The 19,414-nt window shown below is 47.3% G+C and overlaps 1 protein-coding gene across 4 annotated transcripts in view; it reads left to right on the top strand.

The window, feature by feature from the left end:
* Nucleotides 1-19,414, top strand: part of usp53b (ubiquitin specific peptidase 53b) — a 77,119-nt gene that overhangs the window by 36,831 nt on the left and 20,874 nt on the right. For all 4 annotated transcript variants that reach the window (XM_081360305.1, XM_081360306.1, XM_081360304.1 and 1 more), the window contains 2 exons: nucleotides 6,904-7,017; nucleotides 7,859-7,984. In XM_081360305.1, coding sequence (XP_081216431.1) covers nucleotides 6,904-7,017; nucleotides 7,859-7,984 — 240 coding nt within the window. The remainder of the gene's footprint in view (nucleotides 1-6,903; nucleotides 7,018-7,858; nucleotides 7,985-19,414) is intronic.

Genomic DNA, 19,414 nt, shown 5'->3' with positions numbered 1-19,414 from the left:
CATCCTCTGGAGCGCCGAATGAAACTCGCGGCAAGTCCGAGGACTGTACAGCGGTTTCCACGCGGACACTCGCGGGTTGCACGGGAACAGAGGGAAGTGTGGAGCGTGGAATAGTCGGCGCTTTGTTCCACACTGTAACCCTCAGATCACCCTGGCCGCCAGCCGAAGTACCAGCCCTCTCGGGACCAGTAGATCGGGGTGCGGATGAGGGGACTCTCACATGAAGATCATTGAGTCTCGATCTCAACCGTGCGATGGGCATGTTCCCGCAGTGGGAACATGACTCATCCACAAACGCTGCCTTAGCGTGCTCGACACCCAGACACACAAGACAGCGATTGTGCCCATCAGAGTCAGACACGAATAGACCGCAACCAGAAGTACACGGGCGAGGCATCTTTAAAAAGACGTGCCGCGTGCAATGCTCTTTTGTGAAAGGAGATTTCTACGCAGAGTGTTGAAGCGACCAGGGAGAGAACACACAAACTCTGGCAAATCACTGCACAGATCAGCAGGGAATGTGCACTCGCTGGAACTCGCTGTCACACCAACACCTGGAGAGAGGCTCGTCTCGAAGAGATGAAGAGATAACTCAGAATTTGGCTGTGGAGTGAAGTACATCAACTTGGCTCCGAAGCGAAAACATATCTGCATTCTGCTCGCGCACTTCCTTATATACCCCCAGGGCGGGGCGGAGTTACGCTATGCAAATTCCGCAGACCCATGGCATTTCTTTGCCATTGGCTCGTGTTTTAATACTCGAAGATGATAGGATTTCTAAGCGAAACCCCATTCGTCGTCATCCGACGTAACTCGGAGTGACAACGAAAGGGAACTAGTTTGGGACTGCTACTTTAGCTTTAGCATAGGCCTAATGTTTATTTATTAGTAGTTTTTACTATTAGTCATATTCTTACAATTTATGTGTATGTTAATTAAAGGGGGACATTAGGCTACTTGTGTGTGTGTTAACAATTTTTGTGTAAACATGTATTGTAATATGCCTATATATATTTATATATATATATATATATATATATATATATATATATATATATATATATATATATTCAATGTAAATTGTGATAATCGTAATTAATAATCGCAATTACAATTTCAAGAGAATAATCGGCAATTATGATTTTTGTCATAATCGTGCAGCCCTAATACAGAGTGTGATGATGTTGCTTTTGCATAGTTTTGCTCACATCATGATCAAACTCACCCACCTGCGATTTTCTTGTGATCCTGAAGACATTGATTAGCTTGCTCAGGTGTGTTTGATCAGGGTTGGAGCTAAACTCTCTAAGACATTGGCCCTCCAGGACAAGATTTGAGGAAACCTTTAGAGGTAAATGCAAATGTTTCCTACTGCACATGTTGGTGCTCTTGAACCCATTCCACCTTTTCACTCTGAAAAGGTTTCACAACCTTTTCACTCTATAATTTCCTGTCCTCGCTGCCCCTGTAAATAAAATTGTCCACGAAAAAAGCCAAACATTACAAGAACATTTTAAAAAAGTATTCATTTTATCATTGTATTATTATAGTAATCATTAGTGTGTTCTCACAGTCAGTTCATGTTTCAATCAGTTCTTATTAGGTTTTGTGATTAAAGTCGGCATGAACCGTAAGTTTTGATAGTCTTTTCTTCCCTGTTGTGACGTATATATCCTAGTGAAAGGGTTTGCTATTGCTGTGATCTCATGTGAGTGACAGTTTGTCCCACCCTCGTGCCAGAAAATATGTCATCAGAGAAGAGAAGAGATGTTGCTGCAAGAGGGAGGGGAAGTTATTGCGCATCAAGATGGGCATATGAGTTTTTTTATTTGTTTTTTTTTTTTGTTTTAAGTCTATCTCTCTTCAAGTTAGATTATATTATGATTAATGTCAATTTAAATACAATACATTTTCTACTGGTTTTATGGTGGTTTTAGTTCAACTGTATTATTATTTTATATTATTATTTGTTTGATTTCTTATACAGTATTAATGTGTGAATATCCACATTGCTCTTCATCTATGGGGAATGCAGTAATCCATGCACTTGTTTTTTCTCTTTATACATCTAGGGCGGCTCACTGCGTGTCCTATATAAGCACATGATAAGCAAGTTTGTCCTCTCTCTCTCTCCCATCAGAAGTGTGCAGACGCAGCAGAGATGTAATATAGTTTAGCAGGCCGTCTCTACCCAAAGCTGTTTGATGAGTTGCAGATTGCATTGGTTTATTTGATTACTTAACTTTCTTTGGATAAGATACAGAATCAAATTGTAAAGGTCTTTCTCTGCGAACACACCATGAAAATAGGTCAATCTAAAGCAATATAGATACCTGTAGATACTATTAAACTGTAGTGCACTATGATACTAATCTCTGTTGAGATGTTGAGCCCAGTCATCATTTACTATCCGTTGTGTCTTTCCAAACTTGTGTTTCTTTCTTATCTGGTTTGTCTTTCTTTTGTGCTCCACAGTTTAACAGAATGTTCTCACTGCTCTTTGTGAAAATTATGGTTTTACTTAACAATAACAACACTGCAAATTATTGACATGTGAACACAAAAAATAAATGCAAAGTTAGATCTTAGAGTTCTTACAGTTTATATTACTGCATTAAAACATTTTTGTGTGTTTTTATTGTTTTGAAACACACTGAACTAAATTTAAATGTAATTCTTCTACTTAAAAAATGTCTCGGGTTACGACTGTAACCCTTGTTCCCTGAGAAAGGGAACGAGAACTGCGTCGATACGACACTTTGGGGAACGCCCTTAGCATAGCGGCTCTGAAGCATGAATGAAACTAAGCCAATCTTGATTGGTGTTGAGTCATGACGTAACGTGTGACGGCATACACGGAAGCTACAAAGAGACGCCGACACACAACAGAGTTAGCTTCTGCGATGAAGCAAGTCGCTCCCAGGCAGGGGAAGGCGTGGCGGAGGGACGGAGGGCCAACCCTTGTTCTCTTTCTCAGGGAACAAGGGTTAGAGTCGTAACCCGAGACGTTCCCTTTCGAGGGAACTCGAACTGCGTCGATACGACACTTTGGGGAACGAGTACCCACTATGCCACAATGAGCCCTGCCTGTCCCAGTGTGAAGCTGCGCACAGGCACACTTAGGACGAGAGCACTAGAGTGCCTGGCGTAGAAGGAATGTCCAGGCTATAGAATCTGATGAAAGTATGAGGGGTGGCCCATCCTGCTGCATCGCACACTTCTTGGATCGGGGCCCCTGAAAGGAGGGATCTAGAGGACGCCATGCCTCTGGTTGAAAAAGCCCTCACGGCCAAAGGTGAAAGCAAGCTGCACACCTGATAGGCCATAGAGATAGCCTGAATGACCCAGTTACTGATGGTCTGTTTGGATGCAGGAAGCACCTTCTTGGACGACCCGAAGCACAACAGCAACTGGTCTGACTTCCGCCATGAAGGAGACCTCTGGATATAAATCTTGAGAGCTCTGACAGGGCAGAGTAAATTAAGTCTTTCTTCATCCGCTGTCACGTGAGGTGGAGGATGAAAAGCCTGCAGAACCGTAGGTTGTGCCACATTAAATGGCACTTAGGCACATTGCCTGGCCTGGGATGCAAGATAGCCTTAATGTCGCCTGGAGAAAACTCCAGGCGCTCATGAGATATAGAGAGCACCTGAAGATCTCCTTCTCTCCTCAGAGAAGTAATGGCTAATAAAAAAGCTACCTTGAGGGGAGGTTCTTGGCCTCAGCTGACTCCAGAGGTTCGAAGGGGGCCTCGACCAGACCTTCAAGAACCACAGCCAGGTCCCATGTGGGAACCCCACGAGCCCCACAGAGGAAACGTACGACCAGCTGATGTCTCCCCAGAGGCCCATTAACCAGAAGAGCATGGAAAGCCGCAATAGCAGCCACGTACACCTTAAGTGTGGACGGGGTAAGACCAGCCGAGAGGGCGATCTTGGAGGAGCTCCAGCACTGAAGCCAACCGGGCAGTTAACTGGGTCCACCCATAGACTGTAAAAAAAGATGGACGACGCCCCTTCGCTCTCTTCCATTGATGAGAACTGAAGCCGCCAGTGTCCAGATATGGCGCTGACATATTGGAACTTGAGTCTGCGCAGTAGCGATCTCGGGACCAGACCTGCGCAGTAGTGAGCAGGAAGTAAAGCCACGAAATCAACGCTTCGCCCTCACTCTCGCAGAATGCACTCAGGGAGAGTGCATTCTGCACACTTTTTTAAAAATTGATTGCAGTACGACAAGAAGCTTGTTAAAATAAAGTAAATACAATCTCCTCAGTCCTCCGAAGATCCCGAAAAAAATGTCTGTTGGTGCTTCAGTGACTACTTCGCTCAGAGAACCTGTCAATCACAGCTGTCCATCATGACGTTACACCACCGCATCACGTAACTAACTAAAAAACAACTTATTTTTGAAACAGACAATTGAACTTACATCAGCGTGATAAAAACAACAGCAAATGAAAGAAACCACCTTTGGAAAAAAGATATTTGAAGTGTAATTTAATTGTTTAGTTGGTATCACGTCCCGTTGAATAACACGGGGAGGCGGGGCTTATGACCTATACTAGGACCAGTCACCAGGGGGTGATCGAGACATTTTGGCTTCAATTTTCAGGGCTTGTGCGGCACGCTTGGGTCCACCTCACGCTGTCTACACCAAACACATTCCACTTTAGGCCGTACAGTCTCCTCGTGGAAGGAGCTCTGGAACTGAGTATGGTCTCAACCACTCCAGCCAACAGGCCAACCTCTAGGTACTGAGCCCACGCAGGGGCCAGGCCCAAAGTTTCCACAGGTCTGGTCGAGGGTGAATATTGAGCCCCCGGCCTGTGGAAGCAGGTCGCTCCTGTCAGGACGGGACAACTAGAAGTAGGCTGATCCCGTCTCGACGGACCCTCTCCAGAACTCCCGGGAGCAGAGCGATTGGGGGAAAAGCGTACAGGCGTAGCTTCAGCCACGTCTGTACTATGGCGTCCAAACCCAATGGGACTGGATGGATGAGAGAAAACCACTGTGGACAGTGGGACGTCCCTCGAGACGCGAACAAATCCACTTCCACTGGGCCGAACCTCTCGCATATCTACTTCACCACCTCAGTGTGAAGTCTCCATTCCCCGGGCCTCAGCCCCTGCCTCGATAGGATGTCTGCTCACTGATTCTGGTCCCCTGGGACGTGCAATGCTCTGAGAGATAACAGTTTCCCCTGGGACCACAGGAGGATCTGATGCGCCAATCTGGATAGAGGGCGCAATCTCAGAACCCCTTGATGAATCAAGTAGGAGAATACTGACACATTGTCTACGTGGTGACCCCTGAGGTCTGGGAGGAAGCTCCTCAGAGCCCTGCCATCCATGACCGCGCCCCAGCCCATGAGGGAAGCGTCTGTCGAAGCGTCTGTTGAATTTCGGTGGGTGGAATCGAACTGCTGATTGTGTGCAGGACCCAAGGAGAAATATTTGGCAGGTCTTGCCATGCTTTGAAATATTCTACTAAGGGAACCAGCCTCTCGAGACTGATTTCAGATATTATTCGAGATTCGTTCTCGATCCCTTGAAGCGGTTATCCGGCAGGGTTTGGTCGAAACGATTCTCAATGTGTGGACGCGAACACTGCCTGGCCGCAAGCCTTTTGGGCGGACACTGCAGCGTGCATTCACTGAAAACCGATGTGTCCCGAAGCGCACTTGACGCTGGATACAAACATGGATTTCCTGAGGGCTCCATGGAGGAGTGATTCTCACTTGTCCCTCCACGGGGGGACAGCCATTTTCGTCTCGTTTGCGATACCCTGAGGCGGAGAACCGGCAGGGAAAAATCGAAAACTATTTTCGACGTTCGCTGCTCATCATTTTAATTCCACAGAATTAAATGCAGCCATAAACACTGGATAAATGAAACACGGTCTGGATGGTAGGCTGATGGTAGGCTTTTAACTTCTTAAAGTCAGATAATATTCCATCATTTTAATTTCATAGAATTAAATGCAGCCATAATCACCAGACAATACTGTTTTAATATTTATTTATATGGTCTCGTAATCTACACGCTGCCTCGGCAAACGCGAGATCCGAGCCGTCACAATATATTTGGCTTTCATCCCTCGAGAAGAAAGTCAACAGGTGCGAGGTTGAAACATCCGACAGCACACAGATGCGCGCGCGCCGAAATATTTCTCAATGAACACTGCCAGCACCCTCAGGAGCTGACTGTGAATGCACCCACACATCTTTATTGCAGAGTAGACTCGTAATCTACGCGCTGCCTCGGGAAATGCGAAATCCGAGCCACTATAGATTCTGTATTGCAATGCAGACCTTTAATCTACACGCTGCCTCAGCAACGCGAGATCTCAGCCACAGAATCTTTGCAGAATAGACCAGTAATCTACATGCTGCCTCGGCAAACGCGAGATCCGAGCCACTATAGATTCTGTATTGCAATGCAGACCTTTAATCTACGCGCTGCCTCGGCAAACGCGAGATCCCAGTCACAGAATCTTTATTGCAGAGTATACCCGTAATCTACGCGCTACCTCGGCAAATGCGAGATCCGAGCCTCTAGATTCTATATTGCAATGCAGACCTTATTTGGGACAATTCTTATGGGACAAACAACACCAAATAGGACAGACAGTTTGACACAGAGTGCTTGCTGAAGAGCAAAAAGCTAACTCTGATGTGTGCCAGCGTCCCTTTGTAGCTTCCGTGTATGCCGTCACATGTTACGTCATGACGCAACACCAATCAGAACCGCTACGCAAATGGCGTTCCCTAAAGTGTCGTATTGACGAAAGGGAACAAAACTTTTGCAATGGCAGAGTATTTATGTAAGACTGCATTTGAAAAAAGTCTAATTGGATGTAGACTTACCCCTGTGATTTCTCTGTCTCTCTTTTTCTGTTGCAGACACTCAGCTGACATGCTCTAAGAAACTGGAGAGTGTAAGAGATGTGAGTGCTGGTTCCCAACGAACAAATCAGGGATCCCACAAAACACCAATGCAATCTTCATCCAATCGTTGTAAGTCATCATCATTACTATTTCTGTACAGTATTTTATGCTTCTACGCAATGGTTAAAAGCTTACTCCACCCAAAATTGAAAATTCTCTCATCCTTTACTCACCATGTGTCCCAGTTGTATATGACTTTCTTACTTCAGATAAACTCAAGCAAAGATTTGTAGAAAAATAATCCTTCTTTGTGAGTCCATGACACAAGTGGAGAAGTTCCTTAAAGATAATGATTCAAAAACCATGCAGAACAACCTCGACGGTAACCCACACAATCCCAGCTGATGAATCAACATCTTGGGTGTAAAAATATACTTTTTAATGATATTTTTAAATAATATTTGAAACTTTCTTAACTATAAACCATCATTTAACTCAACTGTCCTATGCGGGTTCCCCGTCACTTCTCACGTGAGCTTCACGGTTATATCATGCTTTACAACATGCTGATGTAGCGTTTCACGACACTCTCATGAACCCACGTATGACAGCTGGAAGCAATGGTTTATATTTTAAAAAAAATATTAAAATATTAGTATTTTTCTTTCACACCCCTATTGTTTCACTTCAGAAGACATTGATTCATCAACTGGGGTTGTATGGATTACCGTCACATTCACTTTGTCTTCATTTGTGTTCATTTTAAGAAATAAAGTCATATAAAGTACATCTGGAATTACATGAGGGTGAGTAAATCGTGAGAGAATTTCCGTATCCCTTTAACTAAAGAAAGAAACAAAGTTTTACTGTTTTATTGTTTATCTCTTGCATTATAAAGATAATTTTCTGCCAAGAATGAGAGCTCTTTAGAGTTTTGATCCTACCAATATATGCATTTTCAATGTCTCAGTTAAAGTGCTTCCAGAAAGTCCCAGCAAGTTTCGAGAATCTTCCAGAGATTTTTCTCACCGCGGAGGAGGACAGAGGAGAGAGAGTGAAAGAAGCTACCGAAGATCAGACTCTCTCCAACACAAAGGTAAGTTAATAAAAGATACATATTTATAATATTTATAATATTTGCATTATTGAATCTAAAATGAATTATCATCCTTTGGACAGTAGCCTTTGTAGAGTCCATTATATTTTTCTCTATAAAAAATCCTACAGAAAAATGCAGTTCTAATGATAATTTACTCAGAATAAGTGTCACAACAATTATGCTCTTTTTTACTAATGTGCTCATAAAATATGTACACTTTAATCATATTATAATGTTAGTGTAGTTCATACACTCATCCATTTTTCTCTTGTAGTTTTTGAATTTTTTAGTTTATGGAGATTTGTGTGTTGCACATTGCAATTCGGTTTCCACTGGTAATATGCATCAATCATCCTCACGCCAAAAAAGAATTGCTAAACCTTTTAATGAGCACTAGAGCCCTTTTAACATAAGCCGATTTTAGACTTTTATTTTGCTACTGTAGTGCTGTCCTTTTTTTTTTTTTTTGCTACTTCATGTCTCTGAAATTAGGTTTCATATGAGAATTTGTATGCATTTATGCATCTTTTGCTGTGAATTCGAGACAGTAATGAAATTTTTGTAACATATATACAGTGAGGAAAATAAGTATTTGAACACCCTGCTATTTTGCAAGTTCTCCCACTTGGAAATCATGGAGGGGTCTGAAATTGTCATCGTAGGTGCATGTCCACTGTGAGAGACATAATCTAAAAAAAAAATCCAGAAATCACAATATATGATTTTTTTACTATTTATTTGTATGATACAGCTGCAAATAAGTATTTGAACACCTGTCTATCAGCTAGAATTCTGACCCTCAAAGACCTGTTAGTCTGCCTTTAAAATGTCCACCTCCACTCCATTTATTATCCTAAATTAGATGCACCTGTTTGAGGTCGTTAGCTGCATAAAGACACCTGTCCACCCCATACAATCAGTAAGAATCCAACTACTAACATGGCCAAGACCAAAGAGCTGTCCAAAGACACTAGAGACAAAATTGTACACCTCCACAAGGCTGGAAAGGGCTATGGGGAAATTGCCAAGCAGCTTGGTGAAAAAAGGTCCACTGTTGGAGCAATCATTAGAAAATGGAAGAAGCTAAACATGACTGTCAATCTCCCTCGGACTGGGGCTCCATGCAAGATCTCACCTCGTGGGGTCTCAATGATCCTAAGAAAGGTGAGAAATCAGCCCAGAACTACACGGGAGGACCTAGTCAATGACCTGAAAAGAGCTGGGACCACCGTTTCCAAGGTTACTGTTGGTAATACACTAAGATGTCATGGTTTGAAATCATGCATGGCACGGAAGGTTCCCCTTCTTAAACCAGCACATGTCAAGGCCCGTCTTAAATTTGCCAATGACCATTTGGATGATCCAGAGGAGTCATGGGAGAAAGTCATGTGGTCAGATGAGACCAAAATAGAACTTTTTGGTCATAATTCCACTAAACGTGTTTGGAGGAAGAAGAATGATGAGTACCATCCCAAGAACACCATCCCTACTGTGAAGCATGGGGGTGGTAGCATCATGCTTTGGGGGTGTTTTTCTGCACATGGGACAGGGCGACTGCACTGTATTAAGGAGAGGATGACCGGGGCCATGTATTGCGAGATTTTGGGGAACAACCTCCTTCCCTCAGTTAGAGCATTGAAGATGGGTCGAGGCTGGGTCTTCCAACATGACAATGACCCGAAGCACACAGCCAGGATAACCAAGGAGTGGCTCTGTAAGAAGCATATCAAGGTTCTGGCGTGGCCTAGCCCAATAGAGCTGAACCCAATAGAGAATCTTTGGAGGGAGCTCAAACTCCGTGTTTCTCAGCGACAGCCCAGAAACCTGACTGATCTAGAGAAGATCTGTGTGGAGGAAAAAGTGGGCCAAAATCGTTTCGGTTACTAACGTAACCTCTGTTCTCTCTAGAAGAGGGAACGAGTATTGCGTAGTAGCTACGCTACGGGAAAGCCTTTCTTTCTCGAGATACTGAAGCCAAAAAATTATCCTTAATTTTTATAATCTTGTCAACGCAGTGCGGCAGCCTTCAGACCTAGGGCAGGCTTACTAGCGTGCCCATTGGCTGCCCTGCGGCAACTGCAGCAGCCTACCGCTGAGCCCTTGGCGTGACGTCACGACCAATGAGCGCGCTTGGCGCGCTTAATGCGTCACAGCCCGCCAAAAGGGGTGTGGCTTAGCGTATATAAGCAGGGCTCAGAGGCTGCTTCACTGGTTTCTGTCGCATGAAGCGAATGAGCTCGTGGCGCGAGCACGGCGGGCTACGCAATACTCGTTCCCTCTTCTAGAGAGAACAGAGGTTACGTTAGTAACCGAAACGTTCTCTTACGAGAGGTTCTCTCGTATTGCGTAGTAGCTATGCTACGGGAACACCCTTGTCAACGCCGTGCGCGCCCAGCATCCACTGAATGAGTCCCAGGGAGAGCCCGGGGAACGTGATAGCAGAGAGCCGGGCGGCCAACAGAGGGCTAGCGCAGTACACAAGCACACACTAGGGGGTTCGGAGCGGCACAGCCGGTCCAAACTGACAATTCCCTGCATAGTGCAGCTCAACCAGTAGAGCTAAATCACACAACGTAGCCTGCGCACAGATAGTGGGCTGGCTTACGCGAGACTTAGACTGATAACACTTTCGCCTGCAAGGCGGGAACTTCCAGGTTGTAAAACCTAACAAATGTAGAGGGGGAGGCCCAGCCTGCCGCCGCACAAATGTCATGAATGGAAATCCCGCTGGACCACGCCCACAATGAGGCCATACCTCTGGTGGAGTGAGCTCGAATGCCCAGTGGGCACTGCAGGTCTATAGACGCATAAGCCGCAGCAATAGCGTCCACTATCCACCTGGACAGGCTGTGTTTCGAGGCGGCGAGACCCTTGATGCGCCCACCAAACGAAACAAAAAGCTGTTCCGAGCGCCTGAAAGCGGCGGACCGTGAAATGTAGTTTCTCAACGCCCTGACCGGGCAGAGGAGATTACTATCGGCCTCGCTGCCGTGAGTTGGCAGGGCTGAGAGAGAAATGACCAGCGCTCTGAAGGGAGTGCCCAGAATTTTGGGAACGTACCCATGCCTCGGTCTGAGAATAATTTTAGAGTCATTAGGTCCGAACTCGAGGCACGCGGCGTTAATAGATAACGCGTGAAGGTCTCCCACTCGTTTGACTGAAGACAGCGCTATCAGAAAAACGGTTTTGAGCGTGAGGTATTTCATATCCACAGTTTCCAAGGGTTCGAAGGGATGCGCTTTCAGGGCCTCCAAGACCAGTGAAAGATCCCACATAGGAACCGAGGGGGGTCGCGGGGGTTCATCCTCCTGGCTCCTCTAAGGAAGCGGATGACGAACTCATTCCTTCCTAATGCGCGGCCCAGCTCTGAGACAGAGAACGCTGAAATGGCCGCAACATAGACTTTGAGCGTGGAGGGGACCTGCCCGTGTCCAGTAGCTCTTGAAGGAAACACAATACTCGCGATACCCCACATGTCTGTGGATCGAGCCCCTTAGCAGTGCACCATCTGTTAAACACCGACCATTTCGACGTGTAGAGCCGCCTCGTAGAGGGGGCTATGGATTGTATGATCGTGTTAATGACCCCTTCTGGCAGATCAGCGTGTAATCGTTGAGGCTCCATGCATGCAGAGACCAGCGCTCTGGATGGGGATGCCAGATCGAGCCGCGGGCTTGAGAGAGAAGGTCTCTCCTCACCGGTATCGGCCAGGGGTCTGAGTCTGCCAGCTGTATATGTTCCGGGAACCAAGCTTGGTTCTCCCAGTATGGGGCTATGAGGAGCACTGTGTGGCGCGCTTCCCTGACTCTCTTGATGACCTGAGGCAGCAGAGAGACCGGGGGAAAAGCATGTAGCGGGCCGCTGGGCCAGCGCATCCTCGTTCTTCGAGAAGAACTCTGGGCAATGAGCGTTGTCTTTTGACGCAAAAAGGTTGACTTTCGCTTTCCCGAAACGGCGCCACAGTGACTGCACTGTTTGGGGGTGTAGAGACCACTCCCCAGGGGGAACGTTGTCCCTGGACAGTCTGTCAGGGCCCTCGTTCAGGTGGCCAGGCACATGCGCGGCTCTCAGCGAGCGCAGAGAGTGCTGAGCCCACACGAGGAGGCGTTCCGCCAGGGCGCAGAGCGTCTTGATCTGACACCGCCCTGGCGATTCACATAGGCCACTACCGATGTATTGTCCGTGCGGACTAGAACCTGGTGACCGTGGAGGAATGGGAGGAAGTGTTTGAGCGCTTTCTCGACCTCGAGCATCTCTAGACAGTTTATGTGTAGGAGATTCTCCTGGTCTGACCAGCGGCCATAGACCGGTCTGCCTTCGAAGAGCGTTTCCCAACCTAGGTTGGAAGCGTCTGTCGAGACAACTTTCCGGTGTGAGATCACTCCCATAGTCACTCCTGTGTGATACCATTCGGCTGCCAGCCAGGGCTGCAGGGCTGAAATGCAGCCCTGATTCACTCTGACTCGCGAGCCGCCGGCCGCCCAGGCTCGGTGGGGCACGCGCGCTTTCAGCCAGCGTTAAAGCGGGCGCATGCACAGTAAGCCCAGCTGGAGCGCTGCTGCAGCTGAGGCCATATGCCCCAGGATACGCTGGAATGCCCTTAGCGGAACCAGGCTGCCTATTTGGAGGGATGCGGCGAGGAGACGGATGCGGCGCGCGCGCTGCTCCGACAATCTGGCCGTCATAGCCACCGAGTCCAGTTCTATTCCAAGAAAGGAAATTGACTGACGGGGCGATAGCGAGCTCTTGGTCCAATTGACCGAGAGACCCAGACCCTCCAGAAGGCTGAGAAGCGCTGTTCTGTGAGACACAAGTTCCGTCTCTGACTGCGCTAGAATAAGCCAATTGTCCAGATAGTTCAGTATTCGCATTCCCTGTCTTCTCAGGGGAGCGAGAGCCGTGTCCATGCATTTCGTAAATGTACGGGGTGCCAAAGACAGGCTGAACGGCAGGACTGTGTATTGATATACTCGACCGTCGAAGGCGAATCTCAAGAATGGCCTGTGACGGGGAGTTATCTGGATCTGAAAGTATGCGTCCTTTAGATCGAGAGAGATAAACCAGTCTCCTTGGCGAATCTGCGCGAGGATTTGTCTGGTTGTGATCATTTTGAACGGCCGTCTCATGAGGGCTTTGTTCAGATGTCTCAGATCTAAAATAGGTCTTAACGCTCCGTCCTTCTTGGGTACGAGGAAGTAGCGGCTGTAAAAGCCTGACTCGCTCAGAGAAGGATGAACCTGTTCTATAGCCCCTTTGCGCAGCAGCTTCGCTATTTCTGCTTGAAGCAGGTGCGCTGCTTCTGAACTCACTTTCGTCTCCATCTGCGCTAGAAAGCGCGGGGGGCGACGAGCGAATTGAAGCGAATAGCCGTGTTTTATAGTATTCAGCACCCATTCTGACGCGCCCTGAATAGCTTCCCATGCTTTCGCATGCATAGCTAGGGGTCGAATGGTCTCTGGGTTCAGATCGCCGCGCTGCGCGGGATGGGGAACCTGTATCAGAGAGGATGGAGCGGCGCGCGCGCCGCTGGTGCTCGAACACGGGGGCTGGTAAACAGTGTTGGCCGGCTGTACAGCGTTCGGTAGCTTGGTCCCAGAGGATGGAGCGCGATTTGCTGTCAAACACCCCTGGCGCGAGAGCGGCGTGGGGGTTATTATGTCTATAAGTGAGTGCGCATGCTCGTGAGCGGGCGCAGAGTTTACACTTATAACACGGCCAGTGTTTGGGAGCTTTAGAGGGTCTGTGACCCGAGGTAACTGAATGGCAGAGCGAGCAGCGGGTAGGTGTGAGCACAGAGTTGTGGGCACATTTACTACACTTAGAACTCGAGCGGCTTGTGTCCGCTTTATGAGAGAGCGCTCTGGGCGCGTTACCATGGGGACCATGTTTGTGTGAAGCAGTGAGCACATGGGAGTGGGCACATTTTCTACACTTATGACACCTTCGGCCAGAGCTGGAATGTTTGTGAGCTTTAGAGGATCTGCAACCCGGGGTAACTGTGTGACAGAGCGGGCAGCAGCTAGGTGTGAGCACAGAGTTGTGGGCACATTTACTACACTTAGTACTCAAGAGGCATGTGTCCGCTTTATGAGAGTGCGCTCTGTGAGCGTTACCGGGGAGACCGTGTTTGTGTGTAGCAGTGAGCACATGGGAGTGGGCACATTTTCTACACTTGTAACACCATCGGCGTTATAGAGCAAATGCTTTGATGGCTCATATGTTTAGACGCTCATAAATACTCAAGCACCATCCTGTGAGATGCGGGTTCGCTTTCTGTATGTAAGAAAGCTGGCCGCGAGCTCGGAGAAGCCAGCAGAAAAAAATAATTTTCTGCCACCAGAGCCGGATTCGAACACGGGTCTCCGGTGCGGAAGCGTAATATTCTGCCACTGAGTCACAGGGCGAGCATATGACCGAGCGTCATGTTTCGTTTCGGTGTTTGTTTGCAGGCGCGCGTGTATTAAAACAGGCCCGTTTACTGCAGTATAGTATTTCCAGCCGCCTGAACTTAGAGGGGACTGAGAAATATGTATCCCGTGAGATGCGGGTTTGCTTTCTGTATGTAAGAAAGCCGGCCGCGAGCTCGGAGAAGCAAGCAGAAAAAAAGTTTTTCTGCCGCCAGAGCCGGATTCGAACACGGGTGTTTGGTGCGGAAGCCTAATGTTCTGCCACTGAGCCACAGGGGCATACATGAGCTTCCAGTCAGTGCGAGCATATGACCGAGCGGCGTGTTTCGTTTCGGCGTTTGTTTGCAGGCGCGCGTGTATTAAAACAGGCTCGTTTACTGCAGTATTAGTATTTCCAGCCGCCTGAACTTAGAGGGGACTGAGAAATATGCGAGAAATTGGAGGTAGTCCGGCCTAGGCGGGACGAGAACACTCTCTTCCTCCTTTCGCCGGTGCTCGTGACGTCCGCTCTGATATCCTTTGAGAATGGCGCAGTTGCGCGGCTCGAACAAAGGGAGAGAGAGCGGGAAGATGTCATCATGTGCTGTGACATCGTTTGTTTGCAGGCGTGCGTGTATAAAAACAGGCTCGTTTACTGCAATATAGATATTTCTAGTCGCCTGAGCTTAGGAGGGGACTGAGAAATGTGTGAGAAACGGAGGTGGCCGGTGAGTGACGCGCGCGACCGAGACGCGGGGTAGCTTTCTTATAACGTAAAGGAAGCCAGCCCGTGACAGTCTACTTCTGACATCCCTTGTGAGCGGCGCCTTGCGCGGCTCAAACAGAGGGGGAGAGGGCGTGCGTCATCCGGGGGGGGGGGGTAGCTTTCTTGTAACGTAAAGGAAGCTATAGCCCGTGACCGTCCGTTCTGACATCCCTTGTGAGCGGCGCCGTTTGCGCGGCTTGACAGAGGGGAGTAACCAGCTGGACTGCTCAATCCCCTGAGGCGACGGCAGTGCGGGCGAAGCCGGCCGCTGTGCGTCGGGAGGTGGGGGGGAGAAGGAGATAGCGAGGCTCGCGGGAGGGGCTCCGGCGAGCGCTCAGCTGTCATAACCGGCTCGGAAGGCCTTTGAGAGCGGCGTTTCTTCTTACGCGGCCCGGAAGAGGCAGCCGGAGAAGGGGGAGGATCATCAAACATGGCGAGTCGAGCCCGCAGGGTCGACATTGGCAAATCCTAACACTGTTCGCAGCCGCCCGAGGAAAGGGCGCGGCTGCGTGTCGAAGCCCAGGCAGAGAGCGCAGATACATGGCGGTCTCTGTCGCTGAGCGTGGCTCTGCACGAGCCACAGGACGAGCGAGGCATTTGAAACAACGCCTCGCGCTCTTTTAGATGCAAAGTGTGTCGCGGGGCGAACACACAAACACACACAACACAGAGCAAATAAAGGATATATTCGCCGGATAGCGAAGCAGGCAGGGAAAGCTGAAGGCGGCGAAGGCGGCCGGCATCCTCAGTCTGAGATCCTCGGCGTGCTGGTCGCTTGATTCGACGGCGGCTTCCTCAGAGTCCAGCGATGCGGAGAGCTTCGCTGAAAAGACAGAAATCAGTGAAGCAGCCTCTGAGCCCTGCTTATATACGCTAAGCCACACCCCTTTTGGCGGGCTGTGACGCATTAAGCGCGCCAAGCGCGCTCATTGGTCGTGACGTCACGCCAAGGGCTCAGCGGTAGGCTGCTGCAGTTGCCGCAGGGCAGCCAATGGGCACGCTAGTAAGCCTGCCCTAGGTCTGCAGGCTGCCGCACTGCGTTGACAAGATTATAAAAATTAAGGATAATTTTTTGGCTTCAGTATCTCGAGAAAGAAAGGCTTTCCCGTAGCGTAGCTACTACGCAATACGAGAGAACCTCTCGTAAGAGAACCCTCCTGCAGTGTGTGCAAACCTGGTGAAAAACTACAGGAAACGTTTGACCTCTGTAATTGCAAACAAAGGCTACTGTACCAAATATTAACACTGATTTTCTCAGGTGTTCAAATACTTATTTGCAGCTGTATCATACAAATAAATAGTTAAAAAAATCATACGTTGTGATTTCTGGATTTTCTTTTTTTAGATTATGTCTCTCACAGTGGACATGCACCTACGATGACAATTTCAGACCCCTCCATGATTTCTAAGTGGGAGAACTTGCAAAATAGCAGGGTGTTCAAATTCTTATTTTCCTCACTGTATATATATATATATATATATATATATATATATATATATATATATATATATATATATATATATATATAGTCATCATACATATATAGGCCTACATCTAATGGTGTTAATCAATCAGACATTTTGAATCTCTCAGCTTTTAATATTATTAACCATTTTTTAAAGCTATTATTGAGTCCACAGAACTATCAATTTTTTTTTTTAAATTACAATGAATTAACTAATGATGAATCAATGTAATGATTTTTTAGCTATTAGTGAACCATATTACTTAATTACTTATATGTTTTTTTTTCTGCATACACAGCCACTGTTTATTTAGTTGAGATAGCAGCTTACAGATATTTTTTTGGGAGTTTGAAAACATGAAAGAAGCCATGCACACGTTGTGATTCAACATTTCTATTTTCAGCCGGGGGCATTTGCTCTGACGGACGAAGCTTCTAAGGGCAACTTACACACAGGAAAATAGTTTGAGTACTGGCTAACCTCCAAAATAACAGCAAACCATCTGTCCTATTAAACAGGCTTCAGAAAGCATATATCCATTCAAAGAGGCTTAATATTCATGTTAAAATTAATGTAACCTTATGAATGACTGAGTCTTACTAGGTTCCACATAGTTGTGTTTGATAACACTTTACAATAAGATACCATTTGATAACATTAGTTAACATGTTAGTTAACATGAACTAACAATTAAAAATGCTTCAAAAGCATCTATTAATCTAATGTTAATTTCAACATTTACTAATACATAATTAAAATCAAAAGTTGTATCTGTTTATATTCTTTAATGGACCTGAGCTAGCAATGAACAGTTGTATTTGTATTACCTGAGATTAAAAAAGATAATACTGTTAATGCATTATCATTAGTTATCATAATGCATAATGCATAATCATAATGCATTAACTAATGTTAACAAATGGGACCTTATTTTAAAACCTTTTTTCAGTTAAGATAAAGCAAAATAATAATAATAATAATAATAATAATAATAATAAATCATTAGAGACATTATAGAGTCCCCTGAAAATGTTTGATCTCTCATACTTTTACATATACAACGTCTCGGTTACGTATGTAACCCTCGTTCCCTGAAGGAGGGAACGGAGATGTAGTCGACGTGTCGACGGATTGAGATCACGCTTAGGGAGCCTGTCATCTTCGAGTATTGTTAAAATGAGCCAATGCACATTGGCATGCAAGAATTGCAGCACACACTCCACCCCGCAGCGGGGGTATAAATACGGAAGTGAATGCACACACCAGTTGTTTTTCGCTGAGGAGCCGAGCAGAGCCCGGAGTTAGCGGTGGTCCAGCAATAGTGGTGAAGGGACTACGTCTCCGTTCCCTCCTTCAGGGAACGAGGGTTACATACGTAACCATCACATTCCCTAACAGTTTGGTCACGTTCGACGTAGTCGACATGTCGACTGATTGGAATCCTCTATTAAAACGCCACTAGAGCTGCCACCTTCCAGTGCCTAGACAAATGCCTTCTGATCCCCCCACATTATTGAGGTGGAGGACAGGGCTTAAGCCAGGGAAGTCACTGCTGTTCCACAAGACAACTGGGAAAGCGTACCCCTTTCGTTGGAAGGAATATGCTGCGGAAGCCACATCCTGCCCGTAGGGAGGTAACATGTGGGGGTTACACACATGGACTGGGCGATTTACCGGGCAGTACAACGTATGGAATGTCACTGAGGTGGCTCCAGCCTATAACAAGGGGGAGACTCAACCGGTCAGTGACGGCAGAGCAGGCTCTGCCAAGGGAAGAAACGGGCTCATTGCAGGGAGCCGTACCGTGGAAGAATACACATATGGGATCGCCGTAGGGATCACAACATATGGACCCAACCTAGCACAGGTTCCACCAGTGCATACGAGTGTTAGGCCTTGCATCGGACGCTCCGCCACGATCGTTGCCGAAGGGTGTGGAGGAACTCAACAGGGTTCGACTAAAGAGGAACTCTACTGGAGCAAGAATGGCGCACATATCCAGTCCATAGGAGGGGAATGGTGCAGCAAGCCGACACTTCGGACCAGGCTTACAGTGAAACTAGCTTCATGTGAAGGGAGCCCACAGGAAGCAACGGACTCGACATCTGTCATCTGTCAGCGAGGCACCTGTGTCAATGCTCAGGAAGGAGCTACACTCTCTCTTTGGAGAGGCTCACCACCCAGGGTTCATGGTGCACCTTGGATAATATACACTAAGATGATGGCAACCACTATCTAGTGGGCCAACCTCTGCTTGGAAACAGCCTTCCTTTCTGCTGGTCTCCATAACAGACAAGAGCTGGTCTGAGGTCCTGAGGCTTTGCATTCTGTCCGGTTATAACCGCAAGGAGCGTAAGGGACAGAGAAAAGCCAGGGCTGGGTCTGCCTCCTCCGGGGCAGCGTTTGGAGGCTCACTACCTGGTCCCGTTTTAAGGGAGAGGTAGGTACCTTGGGCACATATCCAGGCCGGGGTCTCAGGATACCGTGAGAGATGGCCGGCAAAATTCCAGGCACGATTTGTCGACCGAAAATGCGTGCAGGTCCCCTCTAACTTCTTGATAGAGGCAAAGAAAGCAGGAGAACTGTTTCTTTATAAACAGGATTTTTAACTCAGCTGCCTGCAGTGGCTCAAAGGGAGGTCTCTGCAGTGCAGTAGCACCAGAGATAAGTCCCAAGAGGGTATAGAGGGGGCGCAAGGCAGATTCAGTTTCCTTGCTCCCCTCAAGAACCTGACGATCAAGTCGTGCTTCCCCATCATTCATCATGATGTTAATGTTAATATAGAGGCAACACACATTTTGAGGGTGG

Source organism: Scardinius erythrophthalmus (assembly GCF_964197995.2).
Source record: "Scardinius erythrophthalmus genome assembly, chromosome: 3".
NCBI classification, from domain to species: Eukaryota; Metazoa; Chordata; class Actinopteri; order Cypriniformes; family Leuciscidae; genus Scardinius; species Scardinius erythrophthalmus.
This window is presented reverse-complemented; position numbering and strand designations above follow the sequence as displayed.